Below are 17,041 nucleotides of genomic sequence, written 5' to 3'. Positions count from 1 at the left end.
TTCTTTTAGAAATAAAATAACCGGGCTGTTGCAGAACAGATAACTCATAAATCTTTGAATAGATTACTACAAATTTTAAAGACTCATTCTTGTCATAGTGATTTACCATCCGATTGTCGATTTCTATTAAATACACCTAGAACTTCAATTATAAAAGAAGTTTATCCTAGTTATTGTTGGCATAATGGTTTGGAAAGTGGAGTACAAAATTTTTTGAAATATAAAGGTCAGCTAATTAATGATACTATTGAATTGATTATCAATATTGATGGGCTTCCCATCAGTAAATCTTCAAACAGTCAATTATGGCCAATTCTAGGATCAGTTTTTGGTTTTAAAGATATTTTATTATTGGAATCTATCATGGAAATTCTAAAAAACCTGAAGATGCTAACTTATTTTTAGAAACATTGGTTGAAGAATCTAAATATGTAGTAGAAAATGGTATTTTTTTTAATAACAAAAAATTACGTTGTATAATAAAACTTATTTGTGCAGATGCACCAGCAAAATCTATGATTCTAAATGTCAAAGGATATGCTGGGTACTCAAGTTGTACAAAATGCTGGGATGAAGGTGAATATTATGAAAAAAGAATTTGTTTTTCAGATAAGGCAGGAAAAGAAAGAACTGATCATGAATTTTTTTAAAAGGTGATGAGAATTATCATTTAGGTGCTAGTGCTCTAGATGAAATTCCATTATTAGGCCTTGTCACTAATGTGCCATTAGACTATTTGCATTTAATTTGCTTAGGTGTTGTTAAAAAACTTATACATTTATGGTTTTGTGATAGCCTTAAAGTGAAATTGCAATTTCGAAAAATTAAAATAATTTCAAATTTATTAAAAAACAATATACATCCATATGTGCCTTTAGAATTTCAAAGAAAACCTAGAGCATTAAAGTATTATAAGCAATGGAAAGGAACTGAGTTTAGACAGTTTTTGCTGTACAGTGGCCCAGTTGTCTTAAAAAATGTTTTATCTAATGAAGTATACAATCATTTTATGACTTTACATGTTGCGATCACTATCCTTCTTCAAACAATTTTTGCGCCGATACATCAAATTTACTTTATGCCCACCAATTACTTCAACATTTTGTTACATCTTTTAAAACTATTTATGGACATCACCATCTCTCACATAATGTTCATGGATTACTTCATATAGTACAAGATGTAAGAAATTTTGGATCTTTGGACATGTTTAGTACTTCCAAATTTGAAAATTTTATGCAAAAAATGAAAAAAACTTTTACGGAAAGATGACAAACCTCTTCAACAAATTTCTCGAAGGATTCATGAGATCACATGTTTTCGTGAAGAAGAAATTACGTCTTTTTTACACAATGATAACATAAGTTTCAAAAACCCTCATTCCAATGGTCCTCTTTTAAATAATTGTTCAGATTTTCAGTTTTCAACTTTGTTATTTAAAAATATGACATTTAAAATTCAAACAAAAGCAAACAATATTTGTGGTCTTACTTCAGGGAAAATAGTCATCATCGAGAATATAATAAATTCCAAAATAAATAACGAAAGTTACATTATCGGCAAGGAATTTTTAGAAATGAAACCATTATATACTAAACCTTGTATATCTTCTCATTTGGGTATTTATTGGTTTCAAATCTTTCTGTAATAAAACAATGGTCCTTAAATAATATTATCCAAAAATACTTTTTGTGTAAAATTGATTTGGAATGTTATGCTGCCTTCCACTATACATGTAGACAGTAAATGAACAGTAAATAATGTAAGTAATTTCTGTAAATTAAATTTTAAATAAAAATGTATAGTATTGTTGAATAAAATAAAATAGAAATTTAGAATTATGTTTTCTAAAAATACATGTTTAAAATATGTTATTACTTATTAGGTACATAATGTGTAGCAATAATTAAATAATAATTCAAAAATAGTAAATAATTTATTACTTTAATAATAATACTTATGATTACCTACATTACGGTGTTAAGAAGAAAATAATATTTACAATTATAAGAAAAAAAAAAAAAAAAAAAAAAAAAAAAAAAATCAAAAAAATCAATTTAATAAGATTTTTTTAAATTATATTTTTAGCTCTAATTTAGCCAATTTGAGTTTACAATACAAGTTGATACATCAAAATTACTTAAAAAAAATAGAACAATCCAAAAATGATATTTAAAATAGGGGTTGCCATTAAAAAAAAATAAAGTTTTGTTGCGCATGCGTAAAATACTTAAGTTAAAAAATTTTTAAATCATAGAAATGTATGATCTGTAAGTCTTATTTAATGTCCCGCAAACAGAATTGAAAAATATTAAAAGGGCAATGAGTGATAAAGTGTACCCTGTCTCTTGGGACACACGGTATATATATATGTATATATTTTTTTTTACAATATTAGTTACTTAGTGCTATTTAATTATCATATACTTTTTTCTAATTTTAGTGGCTTAATTCTATTTAATTATAAAAAAATGCATATATTTTATTTTTATTTTATTGTAATATAGGGGAGACCTGGGTAAGTTGACGAATCTAAGGTTTGATGTATTTTTAAAATATACTGCCTTTATATATATTAGTAAATTTTACACACATAGATAGAGGAACTTTTGAAGAATTTTCTAAAATTAAAAGTTAGACTTAATTTTTTTTTAAAGGATTAAAAAAATAAAATTAAAATAATTTGGAATTCGTCATCTTACCCATGTGCTGGGGTAAGTTGACATTTTGCCGGGTTAAGTTGACATAGCATAATTATATATATGTTTTAATGAGTAAATATTCTTTTTATAAAGTTCAATGCATTTATTTAAAAATCAAAAAATTCAAATAGTCTTGAAAACAAATATAACAATAAAATAACATTTTTCTATCAGTCTGAAAATAAAATAAAATAACATAAAATAAAATTGTAACCTTGTTCAGCCTTAATATTAAATATCTAAAACAATAAAATAAATTTTTCCTTCAGTCTGAAAATAAAATATTCAGTCTTAATATAAAATACATAAAATAATATAAAAATCAACTTATAAAATATGTTTTCTGCAAAACTCGCAGGTGAATGTTTTCCAACATTCTACTCCTGCACAAAGTTCGTGAGCCCATCTTCCACACTTGATACACTTAATCCACGATTCACCGTTTTTATCGTTACGATAAAGTTCTTGGCAAAAAATACATTCTTCGTCATAACTTGATTCTTCATTATCTGTATCAACATATGGAACTTCATCATCTTCCGATTCTTCAGAAGATAAAATTATTTTGCGTCTAACATTTTTCCCACGCAGTTTTTTATTTTTTATCTTATTTTCTTTTAATAGCTTTCTTTTTTCTAATCGTTCTTTTTTTTTTTGTTCATTTAAGATTTTCTGTTGTTCTTTCATTTCTAATATGGATTTTACTGGTGAGCTTGTTATTTCTAAAGTTGGCATTTTGGCCCTAGGTTTGCGTTTGGAAACAGGTCTCACTGCCACTGGTAAAGCTGGTAGTTTTGCTGGTTGAATGTGTTCAATTGTCCGACTTGATCCAGGTATAGGTTGCTCTTCATTCATTGGCCTAGGTATAGGGTGCTCTTCATTTATTTGTCCAGGGATAGGCTGATCTTTATTTATTGTTTCAGGTATAGGCTGCTCTTCAATAGTCAATGGTCTTTCTGTAACTTCCGCAGAAGCAAAATCATAATCCGAAAAAATATTTGGATTAAAGGGTTCTATACCACAAGCACTGAAACCTTTTATGGCATTTCCTACAGTAGCAGCTCTATTATATGATTCACCAAATAGTTTTCCAATATCACGATCATTTATTGCACGTCCCGGGTTATTTACCATAAATGTATCACAAGCTTGACTATAATACGTCTTCAGAGGCCCGAAAATTGCAACGTCTAGTGGTTGTAACTTATGTGTGGTATGGGGAGGAAACCCAAGCATTGTAATATTATGTTCACGACAAAAACGAATGGCTTGTAGAGAAACATGCGAAACGTGGTTATCCAGAATTAATAATATAGGATTTTCAGGAGTTGCTTTTACATGCTTACAAAAATGCTCAAGGTAAAGTAAGAAACTGTCAGAAGTCATCCAACCATTATCATTACCTATAGCCACTGAACCAGGAGGTGCTCCTTCTATTAATTGTTTATCCATACGTTTTCTTGCAAATATTAGAAAGGGTGGCACGTATACACCTGTAGCACTTATTCCTAAAACGACAGTGATATTTTTTCCACGTTCTGCAGACACAATTTTTGCAACTCTTCGTGCGACAGTTGGAGAAATAACTTTTGGTAGTTTAGTTGGCACGCTAGAGATACCAGATTCGTCCACATTGAATATCTGGCTGGCATTAAAATGTTTTTCAAGTTTGATTTCTTTTAGTTTGTCAAAAAATGCGCCAACATTTATTTTATTGAACGCCATAAGCCGACCAATAGAAGTTGCTTCTGGTTTTCTAACACTAAAGTTATACTTAGACATAAAGTTATACATCCAATCATCACCTGCTAGCTTAGTCTGTTTATTGAACCGGTGATGAATACCATTTTCCTCAGCAAAATCATACACTAACCTTTGGCACTGTAATTTTGTCAGACCGAAAGAACGTTTATCAATATCAGTAATATAATTTTGTAGTGTTTCCAATTGTTCATCAGTAAATGTGTTCTTAAACCTGCCTCCATTTGTCGGATAATCCTACAGCAAAATTAAATATATAATTTGTTGTTTAAAATTAACAAAATAATTTACTTCTGGTTTTTTTTTAAATATCGCTTCAGTGTTGGTTCTGGTATACCAAATTTTTTTGCAGATTTATTACATGAAGGTTTTACATCGTTGATGTAGTCATTTATAGCCAATTTTATTATTGCTTTGTCCCACGTTGGTTCAGTTTTCCTTTTATAGTTTCTTGGCATTGTATCTATGACGTAAACGTAGGTACACGAATTAACAAAAATATTTAGTATAAAATATAATCAAGTGGGGTAAGTTGGCGATAGTCATCTTACCCACGTCAACTTGACCCGATCGATAATATTTTTGTCTTTTTAACATACGTAATAAATATTAAGTATACATAAAAATAAAGCTTACACTATACTTTATTGATTCAAAATAATATATAATGGATTTCACTTACCTTTTTTTGAAAAAACGTTATTACAAAACACAGAAAATTAAAGTGTGTACGGTGATAACAGATAATCGTAAATAAAAACAAATGGTCTTTATCATGATTATTTCGTATCGGTTAAAATAGTTGTTCCTAACATCATTCCTTACATTTCTTGTAAAACATCAGCTGTTAATATAATCTACTATCAGTTATTATAAATTCGTCATCTTACCCAGCTCGTCAACTTACCCGGGTTTCCCCTAAACTGATATAGTTGAATGTTGTTAGGTGTTATCAATAAAAATAACTACAATAAAATTAAATATTAAATATTAACTTTAATTTCAATATGTATACTAATAATAAGTTATAATTAGATTTGCTCACAAATGAAGTATATTTGTTTGTAAAATCTTTAAAAGAAGAAATAGTTATCGATTATTTTGAAAATTTTGAAAACTTAATATTATTTGTGGGGCATTGTTTACATCCCTACTAATTGCAATGAGCTCTAATTGACCTAATCATAAATAATTAAAAATTTAAATGAATTCCTTACAAATTACAGCACTTGGTAAGGTTGACACGATGGTCAATGACACCTCATTTATGCTTAAATAGCTTCATGAGGGGTATTCCAGTATCTTCTTTTCTATCTAAAATTAATTTTTTACAAGACTCATATAGAAAACATTCAGACCAAATTGGGATGTATATAAAACTTTTCAGGAAATTTATGGCACCTTAACAGACTGCAATCAGGAATTAATGGGATAGATGCAGACCATAATGGTCTATGTTAAATACTTGGTCTAGTTAGTTCCTGGCAGGCAGTTTTTTGAAGAGTCTGAACTAGGACATTTGGAATCCTACAGACCGTCTGAGACTTACCCAGACTGGTCCGGGATTTAAATAGGTATTTCTTATAAACAGTCTCAAAGTCTGAAAATTCAGTACTAAGACCTTCCTGGGAGGGTCCATGTGTTCTTAGGGTAGTTCAGAAATTAGCGATGATTCTGAAATTGAAGAAGCAAGTACAATAAAAATGTCTAGTTTAGACATTTTGAGTTTTTTATCAAGCCACAACTTAATTGCAGCTTTTCCAAATCTGTACTTGGCATATAAGGCGTTGTGTATCATCCCTGCATCATCTGCATCTGCTGAACGGAGCTTTTCTAAAGTAACTTTTGATTATTAATTCATAATAATAGAACAATAAATAAATAAAGTAAATAGAACCATTATAGACTAGTAGAATTTTCATATTTGTCTAACAAACTAACTTCTACAATGTGTATGTTTGTAAGACGGTGACAACACTTGGGTGTGTAACACTTCTTAACTTTATATTTCATATTTTTATTAATAAATTATTGTATTATTTTTTAATTAATTTTTCTTAAAACACAAATTGTCATAATAATGATTTCAGGTAAAACTAGTTAAATCTAGACTTCGGTCAAGTATTGGGCAGAATCGGCTGGAAAGTCTACTGATATTAAGTTCTGAAAAAGATATTGAAATCAATCGTGATGAAGCAATTAATATATTTGCTAGGTCCTCTGATCTTTTAATGAAAAGTTTATTATTTAAATAAAATATCAATTGATATTGTAATAAATTGTAGTATAACTTATGTTACCCTATTTATTTAAATATACAAAGCAGAGTAATCTATTAAAAATATTGTCTCATTTCATGGTGTTTAAATTAATTTTATAATTATTATCTGTATGGCTTAAAAATTGTTTGTGAAAGGCGATGACCCCCCCCCAACCCTATAAATATTTTTTATAGGAACATTTTTAATTGTGAGACAAAATGTTGGTTGATGGTAGGTGGGTGGGTGGGTATTGCAAAATATACTTGCCTCTGAAAATATTCGAGTTCACCACGCCACTGGTTTGTATACAAAGCGTATCATAGTGTTTTCGATATTCTACGTTATTGAATACATACACTATACACAACATTTTTGTTTTTGTTTTTTGGGCACACAGTTTTCGCGTGTTTTAGTAAACCGTTATTTTTATTTTTTACGTTTTTTAAAAAAATACAACATGGACGACGAACATGTAACTGTATCTCCAGCTAAATAAAATCCAAAAGGAAAAGTAAGTGTTTATATTACTATTTTCCTATTGAAAATTTTTAATTTTCAAATATATATTTTTTCTTTAGTTTATTGGCACTGGTCAAAGGAAAATTATAATTAATCTCTACAAATATTTCGTTGAAAACAGTCTGAAAATCCAGACAGCCCCCGATTGACTTACAGACAAATGCTATTAGAAATTTCAAAATCTTCAGGTATTGGACAACGTACAATACAAACAACATTGTCGGAGTACAAAATACAAGGTACAGTTTCATCGCCTACCAAGGAAAAACATAGACCTACAGTAATTGAAAAAATCGACAAATTTGATAAAAACGCAATTAGGCAAAAAATTCACGATTTTTGGAGGAACCGTGAAGTACCAACAATTAAAAAAATTTTGGTAGCCATTAATGAGGATGAAACATTGCCTAATATGAAACGTACGTCATTCCAGGCAGTGTTAAAAGATTTACAATTTGAATACGTGAAAAAAAATCGTAATAGTGCACTTCTCGAAAGAGAAGATTTAATAACTTGGCGCTGAAGATTTTTAACCAAAATAAAGCATTACAGAGCACAAAACAGACCGATATACTATTTAGATGAGATATGGGTCAATGCAGGCGAGACACACAGCAGGACATGGCTCGACACGACAGTCAAAACATCACGTGATGCATTCCTTAAGGGCCTAACTGCAGGACAAAAGGAACCCTCCGGAAAAGGTAAGCGTCTCATCGTTTTACACATCGGGTCGTCAGATGGTTTTGTCCCGAGTGTGTAGCCGTTCTCTTAAAACTGATAAGAGCTGAGAAAAAAAAGAAAAACTTGTTCAGATCATGTATACCAACACTAAAACATAAATTCCCTACACCGTTACCATAATGACATTACCAACATAAAAATGTATAAAACTTATATTTTATGTATTTGTATTCAGTATTGACATATAAGTGTCATATTATGTATGCAATGCCACAAATAATTAATATTCATGCAATATTCAATTATTGTTGTATTTCCTAACAATCGATTATTTTGAAACTGAACCCGCAGCCCGCACGTTTTAACTGTGCATAGCAGTCTTGGCGACAGGCATAATATTATATATTTATATTATGTAATTATACTATCTGTATTCAGTCTGGTTTTAAACACGTATAAAAATTATTTTTAGCATTCTTATCCGCTAGAATTGTTTGCAATTGTGTCTATAAATATTGTTTTTGTATAAATATCGATATATTAAAAGAGGGGAAAAATCTGATTATAATATACAATGGACTCAAAAGTACCGTCGGCGGCGTCGGGTCTAAATCATAATGCTATTTCATAATTATTAATTTCACTTTAGTCGTTGGCTGTCGTGTATGTACTATATATGTACCATCGCCTTAATAATGTATATCTGTTGTTTAAATATTGTTATTTGTTAATCCGTTTTCGCATTTTCCTATATTGAGATTAATATTTTATATTTATACTTATATTTGCTATAATATATAACATTTTACAATATATTAAAATGGATAAAACATCCGAATTGGAACAATGGTTACTTGAAGAATTTCCATCTAATATTGACTCATGACATAGAAATGTCTTAAATTGATCATAAGATGATGAAAGTCAATGCATCGATATGGGTAAGTTCATGGCCGGTCCTATATAGGGTAGGTCAATTGGGATATTTGTCCTAGCCCCCGCGCGAATTTTAGGGCCCCGCGATTACGTCATGAAAACTAGGTATGTTGTATGTTGCTAGTATGTAGTTAAATTGAAAAAAAATAATTCATAAATATTAAATTCATAAAGTTATAATATGTTTTTGAGATATTGCATAAAAATATATTTTATAAATAGCGTTATAGACTTATGGTTAATAATAGTTCTAATAATTCCTATTCTCGGTCGATGCTTAGTGTTATCGCATGAACGCTGACGCTATCAATTATTTCGTTTTATTTTTATATGTTGTACATGCAATTTGAAAACAATACGATCCGACGATACTGATAATTTTACATTTTCACTTTTAAATTGTACACATGACAAATTATAATTTTTCATGATTGTATATGCAATAGGCATCGTCGCATACTCGCGTCGCTACCATTTGGATAATAATATACGACTTTTACTAATCGTATTCGTTATTAATTATTCAATTATATTTAATAAAATAATTATTGAACATTTAACTTGAGATAATATCAACGCAATATTTGTTTCTCTCTCAGACCCATGCGCAACATAGATAAACCGTATTCACCTAACATTGTTTTTATGATTTTTGATTAATCTTGAGTACAAAATTTAAACTAGGGCCAGCCCTAATTATACCGATATTTTTTATTAGTTGAACAAGTCTTCCGAAGAACAAAGGGAACCAATTATTGTTGTTATTCATCATGATGATAATAATAGTAAGAAAATTAACATTTGTGTAAAATTTATTTCATTTGAAAATTAAAACTGCATTTACTCTATAGAAATCACACCCATCAAACTTGGAGTTGCAAAATGTTTGGATTATCCTGCAATGGTTATACCTTTTGAAGAAAGCAACACAAATTCTCTCAACAACTCTGGTAAGTTTCCAATCATAATCTTTGACTAACTAAAATAGCAATAAACTTTTATAGCTATGGATAGAAAATTTAAAACAAGGTTCCACGTAAATAGGTTATTTATAAATTACTTTATTCATAATAATATCATCAAATATATTTAGTAATATCATAGGCTGACTGACTGTCCTGGCTCAGAATCGTTTTTCTTATACAATGATATATATATATAAAGTAGGTACTAAGTAGTACATATTTAATTGTTAATATAAATATAATAAGTAAAAAAAATTAATGGTTATAATATTACATATTCATAAGGGTAACTTATAACTATTTACTCAGTATCCCCTACACATTTGATGAGTTAAAAATAATAGTTAACAGCCTTGAATATTTACAAGTCATTATTTATAAAAGTGTGTATAATTAAATTGTTCATAAGTAATTTCATATAAAAGTTATAACAATAAAAGAGGTATACATTAAATTATTTACAAGTAATTGTGTATAAACATTATAAAAATAAAATTGGTATGGTATAAAATTGGTATGAATAAAATTGTTTCAAGTCATATTAAAAGTTACTGGCTAGTGGCAAACACATTAATTACTGTTCCTAATAAAAACATAATGAGTCAACATAAGTAGGTATTCAAATAAAATATAAATCATAAGTATACCAATGGTTGCGGTCGAACTTGTTTTCGATAATAACCATCCATAAGATGGCCTGCTCTTCGTAAAAACATGGATAAATCTCCATTCTCATTAAGTATACCAACATAGTTTTGTATAGTACTGGTAACTTCTGCTCTATCAATCTGAGATAGATGAGATCTGATCTGAAAATATTTTTAAGATACATCTTACAATTTATAATGTATTTAAATAATAATAATATATAGGTATTTTGATTTCAGAATAAAATTTCATAAGCTTTTACCTGGAGATGCCTGCGAACTTGATCCATTTCCAAATAATATTGATTCTCAACTATCAATAGTTTCTCTATAATAACAGTAGGTAAGTCTTCAATTAATACAAATAATCTAAATACATAATTAGCTAGATGGTAATTATACCAAATACAAATTCTGCCAAGCATGTTTCCAAATTAGGCCACTCCCAGACAAAAAGCACCATATGAAAAAAAAATAATTCATTTGACATTTTATTATTATATGAACTAATTTATAAATAAGTTATACCTTCAGCAATTATTTTTTATAATATATTAAGTACACAAATGGTACAATTTCGGTCCGTTAAGGCTATAAGCCAATATATTTTTCGTCTAATTTTTGTAGTCCAATAAATGTTTTGTTTAATATTACACAATTCAAAGTTTTGAATTATATTGCAATTATATGGCATATTTTTACACTTTATATTGCATAAAAATCCTCGCTCTATACATAACTGAAAACAAAAATTGGTATAGGACCTTATGTTTAGGACGAATAGTCTTATAACCACACAAACACATACATACTCATTAACAACGTAGCACAGTATTCACAAGTCTTGATAGATACCTAATAACATAACCTATTTAGTATACTTACTCTGTGTCTGAAAATCGGTGATACCTCATTTACATAGAACCATACTCATTAACAATGCAGTACAGCATTCACAATTCTTGATAGACACTTAATAACATTAGCTGTTTAGTATACTTACTCTGTGTCAAATCGGCAATGCCCATTCACATAGAAACACATTAATACATTGTAATACAAACAAATCAATAGAACAATATTCACAAACATGAATATATAATTAAATTAAATATACGCATGAAATCCCAGATATTGGGATGTTTTCCAATCTGCGTCTTCAGTGTGGCATGAAAAGACTCGACATAATTGTTAGTTCGAACTTCTGACCTAAAATATATTACAACAAATGAAAATAAACTGTGTATGATATTTTGTAAGAATTCTAACCCAAAGACACTTATGTTTGCAGCAGTTATTTGTATGAACCAAAAATCTTGGATGTAGCCAAATAGAAATGCTTGTAGGCGTTCGCGAATATCTGGTTGTTGGTTGACATAATCTACGATTATTTGAAAACCATCAAGCATTGTAAAATTGCAATTAATTTGGGATTCTGCTGGAAGATGAGGTAGAGCTAACACCTACAAATTAAAAACCCAAATTGAATTTAATCGAAACTAATTTTAGGAAAATTTAATAATAACAAAAATGTTTCATCATATATCATATTACCATGCGTAAAACTGTAGCAGCCTCAACACTGGTCTGAAATAGATGAAATAGTCCGTTCATGCTCCTTTTGCAGTACCGGATAACAGACTATATAATTTGATTTAGTGAATACTCAATACATTAATAATACATTTATATGAGTGAATACATTAATAAAAGTAACATATTTTATTATATAGGTACTCAGTTTCTCAAAAATCATAGATCGACTCACTTGGCAGTAGTGAAACCAACACCCCTGAAGCTTTGTATGAGGCAAAACAATCCTTACTGCGTTCATCAAACCTCGTTCATAATCTGTTATTATGGTTAACTGGTTGTAGTTCAGAGGTAAAATCTGGTGTACAACTCTAAAGAAGGACTCGTATGTGGACTGTGTCATTCTTGTAGTCAATGCATACACCATTGGAAAAGACTGGGTAAAAAAAATCATATTAATTGTATATACAATTAATAGTTTAAAAAAATAACTTACCACATTTCTGTAAACTATATGAAAAGTAAGCAGGCAGCCTTTTTTCAAATCAGGAGGATTTCTTGGCACAGTTTTAAAAGTCCCATCTACTCCTGCGATGGTAATTAATTGGAGTAGTTCTCCACTATATTTTCCAATGGCATCTGTATTAGCAAATACTACTCCAACTAGTTCTCTATCTACTATCAATGGACAACCATGTTGAAAAAATCTAAATAAAATAAAAATAATAGTAAGTAAATAATAAATATTTGAAATTTATTTCATGAACCTTGAAGAAGGGCGCTGCAGGGTTGAAATATATGATGTTGATGTGGTTGGTTCATTCAGGATATGTGCTAACTGTTCAATGGTAGTTGGATTTTTGGACGACGACGACGTCGCATTTTATTCAGACAAAACCGGGACTGTAAATGTGTATAGTTTTGTGCACCTTCTGGATTTCTAAGACAGTTAAGGTTGTACAATTAAAACTTTAATCTTATTTATGCTAATAATTACAAACATTTTAAAAACATATAAAGTTTATCCAGATTACTCACAACACAACTTCTCGGTTATAAATTTGTCGGATTGAAGTAGCCAAATTGCCGGTACTTGTTCCAGCTAGACCAATAGCTCTTCGTAAATGCACCATTGGAATGTCAACATTTGGAGGGAAATGGTTGTGTTGAACCCGAGTCATTATATCACCATTCCCTTTTTTTATGTCCATAGTCCTGACCCAAGCTGTTGACGGACAATGTACCGCAACAGTCTTTTGATTTTCACAAATTAAATATCTACATAGCAATAAAATAATTAATAAATAATATTATAATACAAATTAGTAAGCAATGAATCATTATATTTCATAAACTATTTATTTAAAAACTATTTAAATGTATAAGTGTGTTGGTAACATCTGTTAGCTTACTAAATCCTTACTTACGTTTTATCGTTCCTTGCACCATTTTTATAATACCTATAATACAAGTTATCCATAAATACTACTGAATTTATTCTGACACCAGGTAAAATCGTAAATGTTTCGGCTCTCTGACGCTGGATATTTGCCAGTTGACCTGGTACAAAAATAATATTTTACATTAATTGAATTATCATATAAAATTCATATTGGTATCCTACAGAACTAACAATATCAATAATTCATATAAAATACCATTGTTATCTTCTTCAATATCATCTTCTTCCTCCTCTTCGTCAATAACACATTCTTCCTCCTCCTCTTCAAAACTGTTGAAATCCATCAACTCTTCATACTGCAGTTCATTATCTGAATCGATGAAAATAACAAGTGGATTTAATTTAAGAGGAAATTAAGTAATATTTAAAGTGTTATTTTGAATGTATTTTTTTTTATGTTGAAACTATGTATAATGCATTTTGTAATAACTAATAATTACTTGAGGATGTACTTATATAATTGATATTCACTTAAATAAACTATAAATAGCACAGAAAAAAAAAAAATATATTGTTTTGGCTAGGTATAGTAGCGTTTCCGAGTTGTTTTATTCCCTTAGACTTAGGAGACTTAAATTAAATATGATGCCCCTTATGTCCCTAACATGTCCCCTTCCATTTCTAACACTTAAACCACTAAATAATAAGGAGTACATCTGCTTATAAAAGGTGTGAAAAAAATGTTTAATACATATATATAGAAATAAATAATACTTGGTAAGTAATCGTGGTCGCGTAGTGCATCAATACCACTGAAAGCCATATTCGCTGAGTTGGTCCTTTAAGTGAAGTTAAGTTTTAGAAAATTAATAAATAATTAAAGATCAAGAAAACGAATAAATAATTAATGTATTTTAACAGGCTGTCACACGAACTGATATTAAATTATTATTTGGAATATTTACTTTTATTTTGGTTGGTATGAGATACTATTTGATATGCTCGTTTTTCTTTTTCTTATCATTTTTAGGAGAACGGCTTTTGGCCCTTTTGTCCCGGGGGGCCTTTTATGTTTCGAATCGAAAACCAATTCAACAGACTACCACGACGAAATGAATGGTGATACATTCTATGAATGGTTTGTACGTATTCTGCCATTATTAAAAGAAAATGCCATAATTGTGATGGACAATGCCTTATATCACTCGGTGAAGAAATGTAAAATACCAAATATGTCTTGGAAAAAACAAGAAATCGTAGATTGGCTCGAGAGTAAAGGTGAGATTGTTATCCATCCGATGTGTAAAAATGATTTAATGAAAGAAGTGAGAAAATTAAAAGATGCATACGACAAATACGTGATTGACGAATACGCGAAAGACAATAAAAAACTCGTATTGCAATTACCGCCATACCATTGCGAGCTAAATCCGATAGAGCTCGCGTGGTCATCAGTAAAAAGTTATGTTCGGACACACAACAACACATTTAAAATAAAGGACGTACTTGAGCTACTAAAAAAAGGGGTGGAACATGTAACACCAGAAATGTGGACTAATTTTGTCGGACATGTCATAAAGGAGGAAGACAAGTTTTTGAACCTTGATCATTTAAGCGATGAAGTAATGGACGGACAACCCGACGAAGAAGAACGTCATATCCTTACCATAGGAAGGGGTGATACAAGTTCTTCGGATTTAGACTCAGATTGATTTTTTGTGCCTATTTAAATTATTTTGATTTTTTTTTTTTTATATTTTTTTTTGTTTTTTTTTTCTTAATTCATATTAAAATGTAATCTATGTTATGTACAATTACTAATTTTTGTTAGAATAACTAAATAAATGCATATATAAAATACTGATGTTAAATAGATATTATTTGTATTGTTTTTGTATACACAATAGGTACGCCTGACACCAGGTATTATTTTTTTCATAGTGTGTTACTTATGCCGGTGTATACAACCATCGTTTACTGCTAAGCGGCGGCAGCTGTGGAATTAGCCACCGGTCACTGCGTACTGAGTGGGGGAATTTATGGCGGCGACTAGGTGGTAGAGTGGGAGAAATTTGGGTACGATACCGCGGAGCTCGATCATTTGGATGCGCGAGCGAGTAGCGTTCTCTCCGCGGCCGGAACTATATTAAAGAAAATCCTAGCATAATTACTGTCCTAAAAGGTGATGACAGGCAAATAAAAAGAAATTTTAAATAAAAAAAAAAAGCACACATCATTGTAAAACTAACACACATTTGTCGCTCCGTTCAGAATCAGAATATTATTTTTTTTATAAGCGTTTGAATTTGTATTTTTTACTATATAATTCATAAAATATACTTAGTAATATACTGACGGAATTATTTTTTTAGTTAATAATTATTATTATTTGTGCCCTGATTATATGTATTTAATTGTACAGTAAAAGAAGTTAAAGACAAAAAGTGGAGACATATTAGGGATGCATATATATGTATCAGAAGAAAAAAATGTAAAAAGTGGGTCCGAAGCAAACAAAAAAAAGCCTTATGCTTATGCCGAATCAATGTAATTTTTAAACGTAGTAATAAAAAAAAAGGAAGTAAGTCAATATAATTAAATACTAATATAAGAATAAACCTACTTTACCATCCTGGTAGAATTTTTGAATTTTTGTATGAACTGGTAATTTTCTGATATTATAAGTGTAGGTAGTCAAATCTTTTGGAGCATCAGGTGCTGCTTTAATTTCTCGCCGTATGCGTCTTATTTGTTTTTTTAAAGCTCCGTCAGCCGTCAAAGCTCCCTAAGTAATTTAATAATAATTTTAAATTAATTTAAAAAATTAAAAATTATTAAAAATTATTTTAAAAATTTAAAAATTGTTATATTTACCTTTCCTGCTTGTGATAATCCACTAACACATTCATTAATAATATTTGATGTAGGCTCCATTGTCTCACGTGCTCGTTTTTTCATCTTCCTGACTGCAGAATTAGCTTCAATTTTAACCGCTTCCGAATCATGTGTCGAATGTTCATTTATTTGTTTTAAAACCTAATAATTAAAATATTAATAAATGTATTTAATACCTACTGATAGAAAAATTAATAAAATATAAATTACCTCCAAGTGTCAACTGTTGTATGAATTCTTGCCTTACACGAATCTTTGTAACGACATCGCCAAAACTTTTTTAACTTATTTGCACTAAATGCATCAAAGATATACATATAACCATCATGTACAAATACTACACGTCCACGGAAAGTTTCCATTACTTGTGCCATGGTGACTACTGACTACTATAACTACTACTGACTAGTTGACTAGTTGACTATCTTATTTCTTATATTATTACTCAATAATCGTCTATCGATACGGTAGCCGATTACAGTGAGATAAACTGATAAATGATATAGATACAATATAATTAATGCTAAAATTATTATCTAAACGCATTTCTTAAAAATAATTTCATGAAGTAATTTAAAGAGACTACGCCGAAATGGTCACACGCCAAAATGGCACTACGCCGAGATGGCCACGCCGAAATGTCCGGATCCGTATATTTATGTAAGATATGAAGGTCTGTTAATTTATTTTCTAAGTTCCTACCTATGTGAAAAATAGGTATTTATTTTTTTTTTTG

General features: G+C 29.6%; 2 protein-coding genes and 1 pseudogene across 2 annotated transcripts; 1 reads left to right on the top strand and 2 right to left on the bottom strand.

Annotated features, from left to right (window-relative positions):
• Window positions 1-2,797: 2,797 nt before the first annotated feature.
• On the bottom strand, window positions 2,798-5,378 carry LOC126554891 (uncharacterized). Its single transcript, XM_050209892.1, has 2 exons — window positions 5,146-5,378; window positions 2,798-4,926 (listed from the first exon to the last, which is right to left on the bottom strand). Exon 2 carries the CDS (start codon window positions 4,494-4,496, stop codon window positions 3,030-3,032), a length of 1,467 nt encoding a protein of 488 aa, XP_050065849.1. The 5' UTR covers window positions 4,497-4,926; window positions 5,146-5,378; the 3' UTR covers window positions 2,798-3,029.
• A 4,526-nt stretch (window positions 5,379-9,904) lies between these two features.
• LOC126554892 (uncharacterized) lies at window positions 9,905-14,203 on the bottom strand (annotated as a pseudogene).
• Window positions 14,204-14,522: 319 nt separating this feature from the next.
• LOC114120567 (uncharacterized) lies at window positions 14,523-15,122 on the top strand. The gene has a single exon (XM_027982512.2). The coding sequence runs from the start codon at window positions 14,523-14,525 to the stop codon at window positions 15,120-15,122; it is 600 nt and encodes a 199-aa protein (XP_027838313.2).
• The last annotated feature ends 1,919 nt before the right edge of the window (window positions 15,123-17,041 follow it).

Source organism: Aphis gossypii, unplaced genomic scaffold, assembly GCF_020184175.1.
Source record: "Aphis gossypii isolate Hap1 unplaced genomic scaffold, ASM2018417v2 Contig00636, whole genome shotgun sequence".
Taxonomy (NCBI): domain Eukaryota; kingdom Metazoa; phylum Arthropoda; class Insecta; order Hemiptera; family Aphididae; genus Aphis; species Aphis gossypii.
Note: the sequence above shows the minus strand (reverse complement) of the source record. Positions and strands in the feature narration are given on the sequence as shown.